General features: G+C 42.9%; 1 protein-coding gene across 3 annotated transcripts in view; it reads right to left on the reverse strand.

Moving 5' to 3' along the window:
* Positions 1-310: 310 nt before the first annotated feature.
* phka1a (phosphorylase kinase, alpha 1a (muscle)) overlaps positions 311-12,712 on the reverse strand; it is a 53,651-nt gene continuing 41,249 nt past the window's right edge. The window contains exons 20-34 of one of the 3 annotated variants that reach the window (XM_036987258.1): positions 12,580-12,682; positions 12,102-12,196; positions 11,831-11,976; positions 11,227-11,380; positions 10,884-10,963; positions 9,639-9,717; positions 9,401-9,530; positions 8,885-8,986; positions 8,598-8,713; positions 7,553-7,591; positions 7,153-7,197; positions 6,213-6,374; positions 4,231-4,284; positions 3,827-4,027; positions 311-3,457 (exon numbers count right to left, since the gene is read on the reverse strand). In XM_036987258.1, the coding sequence (XP_036843153.1) occupies positions 3,284-3,457; positions 3,827-4,027; positions 4,231-4,284; positions 6,213-6,374; positions 7,153-7,197; positions 7,553-7,591; positions 8,598-8,713; positions 8,885-8,986; positions 9,401-9,530; positions 9,639-9,717; positions 10,884-10,963; positions 11,227-11,380; positions 11,831-11,976; positions 12,102-12,196; positions 12,580-12,682 (1,680 nt within the window). In that variant the 3' untranslated portion in view covers positions 311-3,283. The remainder of the gene's footprint in view (positions 3,458-3,826; positions 4,028-4,230; positions 4,285-6,212; positions 6,375-7,152; positions 7,198-7,552; positions 7,592-8,597; positions 8,714-8,884; positions 8,987-9,400; positions 9,531-9,638; positions 9,718-10,883; positions 10,964-11,226; positions 11,381-11,830; positions 11,977-12,101; positions 12,197-12,579; positions 12,683-12,712) is intronic. The other 2 variants (XM_036987260.1, XM_036987261.1) reach the window with 2 other exon arrangements.

Below are 12,712 nucleotides of genomic sequence, written 5' to 3' on the forward strand. Positions count from 1 at the left end.
CTCCCGAGTGGCGCAGCGGTCTAAGGCACTGCATCTCAGTGCTAGAGGAGTCACTACAGACCCTGGTTCGATCCCGGGCTGTTTCACAACCGGCCGTGATCGGGAGTCCCATAGGGCGGAGTACAATTGGCCCAGCGTCATTCGGGTTAAGTTTTGGCCGAGGTAGGCCATCATTGTAAAATAAGAATTTGTTCTTAACTGACTTGCCTTGTTAAATAAAGGGTCAATGAAATGTAAACACCGATAATCAGACATAACTGGTTTACATACATATCAGTAACATGCATTTGTGACTATGAACACTGTAATGGCTTCTCACAACAACCTTTAATATTCCATCTAGATTATTTATTTTATTGTCAAACACAGCGATCTTTACTTACTACCTTTCAGTAGCCAATTACATTGAGGTTACCACCATCTACTGTAAACATATATATCATTTGACAAACTATTCAACTCATCAAGGTGCCAGTCTCTTGTCCCTTTTCTTGTGAAGGATTTTATCCCAATACAAATTGTACTTTTTAAATAGGAGTAAAAACTGACATTTGAGTTTGTTGCGCCCCTAAAATGGCACCCCAATTCCTGGGCTATATAGTGTAGTGTATATACAGTGTGCAAAACATTAAGAACACCTTCCTAATATTGACTTGCATTGCAGTTCTCGACACACCTAAACCGTTGCGCCTGGCACTTACTACCAGACCCCGTTCAACGGCACTTTAATATGTGTCTTGCCCATTCACCCTCTGAATGGCACACATACACACAATCCATGTCCCAATTGACTCAAGGCTTAAAAAAATCCCTCTTTAACCTGTCTCCTCCTCTTCATCTACACTGATTTGAAGTGGGTTTAACAAGTGACATCAATAAGGGATCATATCTTTAATCTGGATTCACCTGGTCCGTCTGTCCTGGAAAAAGCTGGTGTTCTTAATGTTTTGTCCATTCAGTTTATAGTTTCATGCTCTACATAGAGAACAGGGTGACGTTTGGAAACCACACCTTTAGTTACATTCATTACCGTTTGTTGTGTTGGCTCACGTTTAATCTGATCGAATACTTGCAAAGCCAATTACATTGATTTAACTTAACCTTTATAAAAGTTGAGCTTGTAAAAATAAATCACAAAAAAGAAAACATTTCTCAAATGAAGTAACTTCATCTACATCGTCCTATTTTTGCATATTACGTTATACTATCTGCCTTGTATATTAGTAAACAAAAAACAGAAACGGTGAAAATCCCCAAAACAACACAATACCTTTATAAATACAGCATATAGGCTTGAGGTTTAGAAACAAAAATGTCCCAGAACTTACACTGACAATAAAACCAAAATGTCCCAGAACTCACACTGACAATAAAACCAAAATGTCCCAGAACTTACACTGGCAATAAAACCAAAATGTCCCAGAACTCACACTGACAATAAAACCAAAATGTCCCAGAACTCACACCGACAATAAAACCAAAATGTCCCAGAACTCACACCGACAATAAAACCAAAATGTCCCAGAACTCACACTGACAATAAAACCAAAATGTCCCAGAACTCACACCGACAATAAAACCAAAATGTCCCAGAACTCACACCGACAATAAAACCAAAATGTCCCAGAACTTACACTGACAATAAAACCAAAATGTCCCAGAACTCACACCGACAATAAAACCAAAATGTCCCAGAACTCACACTGACAATAAAACCAAAATGTCCCAGAACTCACACCGACAATAAAACCAAAATGTCCCAGAACTCACACCGACAATAAAACCAAAATGTCCCAGAACTCACACCGACAATAAAACCAAAATGTCCCAGAACTCACACTGACAATAAAACCAAAATGTCCCAGAACTCACACTGACAATAAAACCAAAATGTCCCAGAACTCACACTGACAATAAAACCAAAATGTCCCAGAACTCACACTGACAATAAAACCAAAATGTCCCAGAACTCACACTGACAATAAAACAAAAATGTTTTCTCAAGGAAAACATTGCGACTTCTATTCAACCCAGGCAGCATCAGTTTCAACTGTGTTCTCCAGTCCTGGTCCCTGGGACCCAAGGTGCACATTTTTGTTATTGTCCTAGCTCTAATACACCTCCATCAGTCAAGTGTGTTAGTTCAACAACAGAAATGCTCACCCTTTTGGGTCCCCAGGATTAGGAAACAACATCTATCAAATTGAGGCAGACCTACCAGAAGATTATAGATTTGTATGATTATTCTTGATTGTCAAGTCATCTCAACAAATCATATAATGTACCTGTAAACTGCCCATGATAACCCTCTTATAGGTCTCAATTACTAGTTATCAATTATTAGGTACCAGTTACTTACTTGTTATCAATTATTAGGTACCAGTTACTTACTTGTTATCAATTATTAGGTACCAGTTACTTACTAGTTATCAGTTATTAGGTACCAGTTACTTACTAGTTATCAATGACTAGTTATCAATGACAAGTTATCAATTATTAGGTACCAGTTACTTACTAGTTATCAGTTATTAGGTACCAGTTACTTACTAGTTATCAATGACTAGTTATCAATTATTAGGTACTAGTTACTTACTAGTTATCGAGTAATAGATTACAGGACCCTAAGGAGCCTGGTCGATGTAGTACACTATATATAGGGAATAGGGTGCTATTTGTCCGACCAAACAAAGACAGTGTGTTGTCCATGTTAGATGTAAATATCTGCCAGGCTGGACAAAAAAATGATAAACAATGAGACCCAGTGAACACTCAGGTGAATGCTTTTTAAGTCTAACAGTCAGATCACACTTGTGTTTTTATTAGACCTTTATTTGTGTTTAAAGGTGTACATGTTGGTGTGTCTGAAATCTGTCATGCCTCCTACTTACTAAAACTACAAATTGTGTACTAACAGTACTACATACTATTTAGGACGTACTGGTTAGTAAAGATGTATGCAGTAAGCAACAAATATCAACATACTACTTATCTAATGCGCAAATCGGGCTAGTTTCTACCATTCGCTCATTTTTGTAGAGCGCCGTCCCCTATTCTGATTATCGGCTATTGTCAAACACAAGTGGGTGTGAAAAGACGATTCGCTCCCTCAATAGCGTATATAGCGAATTCCACTAGACGAAAGGCTAAATTAATATGACATCCTGGCATTTAAAACACACTCAAAGTCAAATAATATTAAAACATTCTACTTTCACATTCCCGAAAAAGCCTCCCCCATTAGAAGGCAGGCACAGGTGTTCTGACACAGCCAGCACGTGTGTGTCTACTGCAGGGCACAGGAGCCACAGGGTAGAAAGTCCTGTACGTATACAGCCACAGCCCTGGTGAGGTATGTCATACTGCCAAATCGTCCACTAGGGGCGCTGTCATACAGCAAGCGACACACTCCTGTGGAGGGGTCTCTCTCTAAGATCTGCTCCTCTGCTCCCAAGTCCTTCTGTAGAGGAAGGGAGGGAGGGACTTTAATTTAAGAAAAAAAAGAAAGAAAAGGAAAGAAAGAAGGAAAGAAAGGAAGGAAAAAGAAAGAAGGAAAGGAAAGAAGGAAAAGAAGGAAGGAAGGAAAGAAGGAAAAGAAAGAAGGAAAGAAGGAAAAGAAAGAGAAGGAAAGAAGGAATAGAAGGAAACGGAAAGAAGGAAAGGAAAGAAGGAAAGAAGGAAAAGAAAGAAAGATGGAAAAGAAAGAGAGAAGGAAAGAAAGAAGGAAAGGAAAGAAGGAAAGAAAGGAAAAGGCCCATCTAGTACTGGTAGAAAAAAAGAACAGAACCCACCTGTTTATAGAAGAACAAACAAATGCGAGCCCACCCACCTGGTCGTGGTAAAACATGTCGTTGGCGATGTGGACGATCTTCTCCACATGGATGATGCTGCCCACGCTGTCTATATCCACGTCTGCCAGCATGGTGAGAACTAAGATGGCCTCCACCAGTAACTGGCGGTACTCTGGCTGGGGCACCCGGTTCAGCACCGTCTCCACGTGCACCGCAAACTTGATCTCATCTAAAGTCATCTGGGGTGTGACGGGGGTTGGGGGAGTGGAAGGATGGGAGGGGATGAGAGAGAGGGAGTTGGAGAGAGAGAGACTTTCTGAAGTCAGGAAGTACAGTGTCTGAATAGAAAACTATTCCAATGCATAATCAGTAGTCATCATTTTTTTGAACATAATTTCTCAACAGAGGCATTTCTAATCAGCGCTGTGATTGGACGCCTTACCTCCCTTGTCGTTGAAGATGGTAGAACGAATCCTTCTATGGACAGACCATGACACTGCAAAGCCAAACAATTCCTTTAATGACTGAATGGGTTAGAATCAGACCTGGGTTCAAATACTACTAACATAATACTATTACTATACACAATATTAACATATAATACTATACACAATTCAATATTATATTAACATTATATATATAAAATACTACTAACATAATACTATTACTACACACAATACAGTATTATATTAATATTATATATATAAAATACTATATTTGGTAGAACCCTAAAGGACGATTTCTAATACTATACCTATAAAAGGCAACAGTAAACATGAATGACCTCCCCCTTGAGCCAATTATTGACAACAATTCAAGCTCAATTGAACAAGATTCAGGAGTGGTGCCTGAGACAGCGTTTTCCAACACCATCAACTAAACACCACACGATGGAATTTATTTTGGAAGAACGGCGTTGCATCCCTCCAATAGAGTTCCAGACACTTGTAGGATCTATGCCAAGGTGCACCGAAGTTGTTCTGGGTCGTGGTGGCCCAACACCCTATTAAGACACTTTCTGTTGGTGTTTCCTTTATACCTGTAGATTATAAGTATAATATATATATATAATATATACATTATAATATTAATTGTATATATATATATATATATATATATATATATATATATATATATATATATAAATAAATAACTCAGCAACATCCCTTTTTCAGGACCCTGTCTTTCAAAGATAATTAGTTAAAAATCTAAATAACTTCACAGATCTCCATTGTAAAGGGTTTAAACACTGTTTCCCATGCTTGTTCAATGAACCATAAACAACGAATGAAAATGCACCTGTGGAACGGTCATTAACTTCTTAGGGCTAGGGGGCAGTATTTTCACGTCCGGAGGAAAAGCGTGCCCAGAGTAAACTGCCTGCTACTCAGGCCCAGAGGCTAGGATATGCATATTATTAGTATATTTGGAAAACACTCTGAAGTTTCTAAAACTGTTTGAATGATGTCTGTGAGTATAACATAACTCATATGGCAGACAAAAGCCTGAGAAAAATCCAACCAGGAAGTGGGAAATCTGAGGTTTGTAGTTTTTCAACTGACGAGTCGAGGTTTTGGCTCATTGGGATTCGCATTTATCGTCAAAGGAATGAGCGTTACACCGAGGCCTGTACTCTGGAGCGGGATTGATTTGGAGGTGGAGGGTCCGTCATGGTCTGGCGCGGTGTGTCACAGCATCCTCGGACTGAGCTTGCAGGCAATATCAACGCTGTTTTACAGGGAAGACATCCTCCTCCCTCATGTGGTACCCTTCCTGCAGGCTCATCCTGACATGACCCTCCAGCATGACAATGCCACCAGCCATACTGCTTGTTCTATGCGTGATTTCTTGCAAGACCGGGATGTCAGTGTTCTGCCATGGCCAGCGACGAGCCCGGATCTCAATCACATTGAGCTCGTCTGGGACCTGTTGGATCGGAGGGTGAGGGCTAGGTCCATTCCCCCCAGAAATGTCTGGGAACTTGCAGGTGCCTTGGTGGAAGAGTGGGGTAACATCTCACAGCAAGAACTGGCAAATCTGGTGCAGTCCATGAGGAGGAGATGCACTGCAGTACTTAATGCAGCTGGTGGCCACACCAGATACTGACTGTTACTTTTGATTTTGACCCCCCTTTGTTCAGGGACACATTATTCCATTTCTGTTAGTCACATCATGTCTGTGGAACTTGTTAAGTTTATGTCTCAGTTGTTGAATCTTGTTATGTTCATACAAATATTTACACATGTTAAGTTTGCGGAAAATAAACACAGTTGACAGTGAGAGGACGTTTCTTTTTTTGTTTGTGTATACATTGTTATACTAATATATATATATGTATATATACACACACAGACACACACAGTTATACTAAACTATATATACTGTAATACTATACTAAATGTATATTGCAAGGTTAGTCCAGACCTTCTGCAGAATCTTCCAGACCTTCTGATAGAAGCCTATGGGGACTCTGTTGAGTGCTCCGTCTAGACGTCTCCTACGCAGCCATTGGCCGTGCCTCGTATCCTTGGTGATAGGCGTGCTCACAGGAACGTCCAGAGACTCTATGGAGGGGAGCCTGTACCTCTGTGACACACACACACACACACACACACACAGGCCACATACTGTAGCAACCTTTACCCAACACCTAGCGACCTCATCAAGAGGTCCCCACCTCCTGGAATAGTGTTTAAGGTGTTGGCTTCACAGTCGCTTGACCCCAGTTCGAGTCCCGGCCGGGGCTACCCACCAAACTCACTACAACCCACCAAACTCACTACAACCCACCAAACTCACTACAACCCACCAAACTCACTACAACCCACCAAACTCACTACAACCCACCAAACTCACTACAACCCACCAAACTCACTACAACCCACCAAACTCACTACAACCCACCAAACTCACTACAACCCACCAAACTCACTACAACACAAATATATTCATACATATACAGTACCAGCCAAAAGTTTGGACACACCCACACATTCGCCAACACATTCGCCCACACATTCACCCACACATCCACATTTTTCTTAACTTTTAAAAACTATTTTCTACATTGTAGAATAATAGTGAAGACATCAAAACTGGGAGGGAGACCTATACAGTACATATGAATATATAAATACATACGAGAATATAATGTATGCCCTATGGGCGGGAGGTTGTACCTCTGACAGAGACATAAAATATACATACCAGTATACATATCACGTTAAGCCAATGAGAGATTAACCTTTCCAACTGCAAAATGGCAATTTCGCTATGATAATTACAATGAGTTAGGATGTAAACTGGGAAAGTGATGACCATTTGAAAGTATATTTTGTGTACTAAAATGCATTTGAACTCTTACCCCAGATTCAATATGTTCCATGTCCAATGAGTGTGATGTAAGGCTCTGAAGTGGGGAGAAAATAATTCACAACAGGACAACAGCCAATGACAACCGTGTGGGTGAACAACTACGTTAAAAAAAATCACTGTGCCAACCGACCACCATTCTTATCACCATAGAGACCGCCCTATTACCAAGGCAATGACCGCCCTATTACCAAGGCAATGACCGCCCTATTACCAAGGCAATGACATATAAAAACCCTGGATCCAGTGGATTGACCACAAGTGAACCACAATCTGATTTTTGACCATAATTCAACTGGTTTTAAGTGACTTTTGCATGCATTACTGCATGACAGCGCACAAGTGAATTAACACCCTGTAACCAAGCAACAAGTCATGACCATCATCATCACCTGTCTTTGCTGCGACCATGACAACCTGAGCTCCTCCAACTGAAATGGAAAGATGACTGAGTGACTGGAGAGGAGAACAGTCTGGGTACTTTTGGTTTTTGGTCTGTAGTGTCATAACCAATGGTTTTCAGCTTCAATATTCTGAAAGTGACCTGGTCCTCCTACATCAGTCCCCTTTTGAACGGGCTTGGCAATTATATAAATGAAATTCGTGAAAAAGCGGTAATGTAATATTTATATAACTATATTTGTGTTTGTGGATGAATTTGCTGAAGACCATTGGACCACGTCCTTAACGATTAAATACTTTCTTTTTTTTAAACTACAAAAGTTAAATGACGTGTCACATTCACAGGGTTCTGAACCCTTTAAAGATGAGCGCTATGCAGAAATCACTCCTCCATTTCCTGGTTGCAAATATTCTAATACTTAATACCTAATTTCAGTTTATGTGACAAAACAAGCAAGTCTAATGTTGAGAATCATTGTACCGTCTTAAACTCTGTCAAATATATTTCTCAGAACTAAATATATTGTATTTTCAGTTGGTGTACAAAACCCAAAATAAAAGATGCAAAATGCTAAACTTAAGAACAGGGAAACATAGAAATAGCACACATAGAACATATCTACCACTTCATAGACTTCAACGAGAAAGAAATGTGTGTTATAGATCTGTGACTTATAGATCTGTGACTTATAGATCTGTGTGTTATAGATCTTTGTGTTATAGATCTGTCAATGATAATTTTGGTCAGGTCACCCCAAAAGTAAAATTTTGCAGCTTTAAAAAGCCAATAGACCTGTGACTTCATCTTCTCCCAGTCAATTGGTTTTAGTTCAGGTTTAGTTGACCCATTTCCACCAGGTAAAATAACGAATCAGAAGGATAAACACACTACAATTAAAACTAATCATGTCGATCTCTCAGATGGTCAACATCCATCATTCCTTCTATACATCTGGAAATGGTTACATTTCTCCAGCCCCACCCCCCCCCCACTTTGTTGCGGTTTCAATTCCAGAATGCCTCTTTAACACGTACCATCCTCATGTCACTCTTCAGCTTGCTGATGCCCGCCCTCTCGCTTTTGGTGGCGCCCACATTACCCACCTCGTGGATAGAGATGGCCGGACTGGCACCTGCGTCTACAGAACGCACTGGAACACACACACAATTATTTCATAGAACTAACATAGGATACCACATATAAGGATGTCATAATATGTGTGTGTAGTATTTTACATGTAAAATATGAGTTCATGGCAATCTAATAACTGTTCATAAAGATGTTCATAGGGATGTTATGACAGTTCATAGAGGCTTCATACCACTCTTCTGCACTCCAAACTCTTTCCCACTGAGGATGTGATGAAGCAGGATCTTTAATTCTGATGGACTCAGACTCATCAGACTCTCTGTAGCCTCCTCTCCTACAGGGCCCGCGACACACACACACACACGCACGCCACGCACGCACGCCACACACGCCACACACGCACGCACGCCACACACGCACGCCACACACGCACGCCACACACGCACATAACAAACACGCACGCCACACACGCACGCGACACACGCACGCACGCCACACACGCACGCGACACACGCACGCACCACACGCACGCACCACACAATTTCAAAATTAACTTTTCACATAAAAAATAATAATTGTATTGAATTGGTTACAGGATGTTTGACACTACTTCCTACTTCACTGTAGGGTCAAAAATAATACAAACATTTTAGGGAATGTCCTTTTCTAGTCATTGTGACCTGAGCAGTTGAGAGACTGTGCCAGCCTCTGGGTTCAACTTACTGCTACTATTAATTTGACTTATTACCTGAGCAGTTGAGAGACTGTGCCAGCTCAGTGGCCATCACCTGGATGATGAGTCCGATACGCAGCCTGTACATCTCACTGAACAGGCTGGGTTGGGTACGCATGTTCATCGCCAGGTACACCATGATCTCCTGTTAAATACACACACACACAACCGCAAGAGAGAGAGAGAGACAGAGGTAGTTTGAAAAGGAACGCTTGGCCAAACGACTGAGCTTACAGTATGTGTGCCTGTGTACCTGTGTGAGGATGGCTATAGTGATGTTGTTCTCACTAGCTTCATCTATCAGCATGGCCAGCTTGTCTGGAGGGATGGGTCTGAGAGACAGAGAGATGGAGAGAGAGAGGCGAGAGATGGAGAGAGAGGAGAGAGATGGAGAGAGAGAGGAGAGAGATGGAGAGAGAGAGGAGAGAGATGGAGAGAGAGAGGAGAGAGATGGAGAGAGAGAGAAGAGAGATGGAGAGAGAGGAGAGAGATGGAGAGAGAGGAGAGAGAGAGAAAGTAGGAAAGAGAGAGATGAAGGAATGCCAAGAGAGAGAGATGAAGGAATGCCAAGAGAGAGATGAAGTAATAGGAGAGAAAGAGAGAGATGAAGGAATGCCAAGAGAGAGATGAAGGAATGCCGAGAGAGAGAGAGGAAATAATAGGAAAGAAAGAGAGAGATGAAGGAATGCCGAGAGAGAGATGAAGGAATGCCGAGAGAGAGATGAAGGAATGCCAAGAGAGAGAGATGAAGGAATGCCAAGAGAGAGATGAAGGAATGCCAAGAGAGAGATGAAGGAATGCCAAGAGAGAGATGAAGGAATGCAGAGAGAGATGAAGGAATGCCAAGAGAGAGAGATGAAGGAATGCCAAGAGAGAGATGAAGGAATGCAGAGAGAGAGAGATGAAGGAATGCCAAGAGAGAGATGAAGGAATGCCAAGAGAGAGAGATGAAGGAATGGCAAGAGAGAGAGATGAAGGAATGCCAAAAGAGAGATGAAGGAATGCAGAGAGAGAGGAAATCATAGGAGAGAAAGAGAGAGGTGAAGGGATACAGAGAGAGACCATCACAACCATGTATCTTTTTAATATATTTAACCACCATCTACTGTATTTTTCAAGGGGAGCCCATGACAATATGCATCACTCAGAGTCTCTGGTCAAAAGTAGTGCCCTACAAAGGGAACCTGGTGCCCTACAAAGGGAACCTGGTGCCCTACAAAGGGAACCTGGTGCCCTACAAAGGGAACCTGGTGCCCTACAAAGGGAACCTGGTGCCCTACAAAGGGAACCTGGTGCCCTACAAAGGGAACCTGGTGCCCTACAAAGGGAACCTGGTGCCCTACAAAGGGAACCTGGTGCCCTACAAAGGGAACCTGGTGCCCTACAAAGGGAACCTGGTGCCCTACAAAGGGAACCTGGTGCCCTACAAAGGGAACCTGGTGCCCTACAAAGGGAACCTGGTGTCATTTAGGAAGCAGGATTTAGGAAGTAAACTGACGCCGTGATGGTCTTCTCCCGAGGTTCTGGAGGCAGACCCACAGTCAGGTGCTTCTGGTGGGCCAACAAATCAGAGCAAGCCTGGGGACACACAGCAACTAATCAAAAACAAGTATACGTTCATCAACCAATCAAAACAGATCTGTCCTCATCAACCAATCATAACAGGCCAATGCTGACACCTAGCCACCAATCAAAATATGCCAGTTGACACCTAGCAACCAATCACAAACAGTCCTGCTGAGACACAGAAACCAATCAAAAACAAGTAGACACTCATCAACCAATCAAAACAGGCCTGCTAACCCCTAGCAACCAATCATTATAGGTGTTTGTATTTTTACCCAGTCGAGTTCCTCTACTTTCTTCCTCAGTATTCCAGAGATCATGCGTATGAGTCCCCAGTGTTTGAGATCTCCTGCCTTCACATACAGGTCTGTCAGCAGGGAGCGGACTGTAGAGCCTTTACCATGTAGTCTGGTGTCCCACTCCATACCCCTGGTGGACAGAGACACAAACACACACACACACAGAGACACACACACAGAGACACACACACACACACAGGTCTGTCAGCAGGGAGTGGACTGTAGAGCCTTTACCATGTAGTCTGGTGTCCCACTCCATACCCCTGGTGGACAGAGACACACACACACACACACACACACACACACAGAGAGACACACACACACAGAGAGACACACACACACACACACAGAGAGACACACACACACACAGAGACACAAACACAGAGACACGCACACACACACAGAGAGACACACACAGAGAGACAGAGACACGCAGACAGACAGAGACACACAATTCTTGAAAATTCTCAGGTTCAATTCAAAGCAGGTCGATTTGCAAGTATCGGTAAAGAAGGATGGAGGGATGAATACAGACAGACAGACAGACAGAGATCTTTTGTATAAAGAGAGAGAATCTGACTTGTCTTTGAAGAGGATGTACAGTATGTCCGCCTGGTCTGGTAGACTGTGGGTGTCTCTGAGGAGCTGGACCAGACTAGTGTAGTCTATATCACCACTGGCATCTCTGGGCAGGTTACACTCTGTGGTCACTACTACCTGAGGAAACTATAGAGAGAGGTGGAGGAGAGAGAGAGAGAGAGAGAGAAAGTGAGAGTGTAGTCTTTTAGTATAAGGCTTGAGAAAATGTTAAATGTGTTCACATGTGTATGCAATCACACACACACACCTACCTGACTGGTGTGAGGCGCAGAGGAATCTGTGAGGGTGAGGTGGAGGGAGGGCTGAGGGGAACGGAAGAGCTTGTTGGGGAGATATAAGTGGGCATCTGGAAGAGAGGGGGGGTAGAGAGCGACAGAGAGGAGAGAGGAGGGAGAGGAGGGTAGAGAGAGTGACAGAGAGGAGGGGGGATGGGAGAGAGCGCGACAGAGAGGGGGGGGAGAGAGCGACAGAGAGGAGGGGGGGGGGGGGGGAGAGAGCAACAGAGGAGGCGGGGAAGAGGGGAGAGAGCGACAGAGGGTGGAGGGGAGAGCGACAGAGGAGGGGGGAGGAGGGGAGAGAGCAACAGAGAGGAGGGGGGAGAGAGAGAGATGGGGGTAAAAAGAGAGATCTGTTCAATGACCTTGATCGAACAGGTGCAAGGGAGGAGCAACAACCTGCAGACACTGTGCCTCCATGGAATGAGTTGGACACCCTTAAAAAGTTCCTCACTGTGTAGGTGGAGTTCCTTAGCCTTGTGCATCAGAGACACCATTTCCTTGGTCTTCGTGGCTGCTGCTTTGAACCTGTCCAGCCCTCCAGAGTCACCTCTGACCTATAACCCAAAATAATCATCCAGAAAAGA

The sequence above is a fragment of the Oncorhynchus mykiss genome, chromosome 9 (assembly GCF_013265735.2).
Source record: "Oncorhynchus mykiss isolate Arlee chromosome 9, USDA_OmykA_1.1, whole genome shotgun sequence".
In the NCBI taxonomy this organism is placed as follows: domain Eukaryota; kingdom Metazoa; phylum Chordata; class Actinopteri; order Salmoniformes; family Salmonidae; genus Oncorhynchus; species Oncorhynchus mykiss.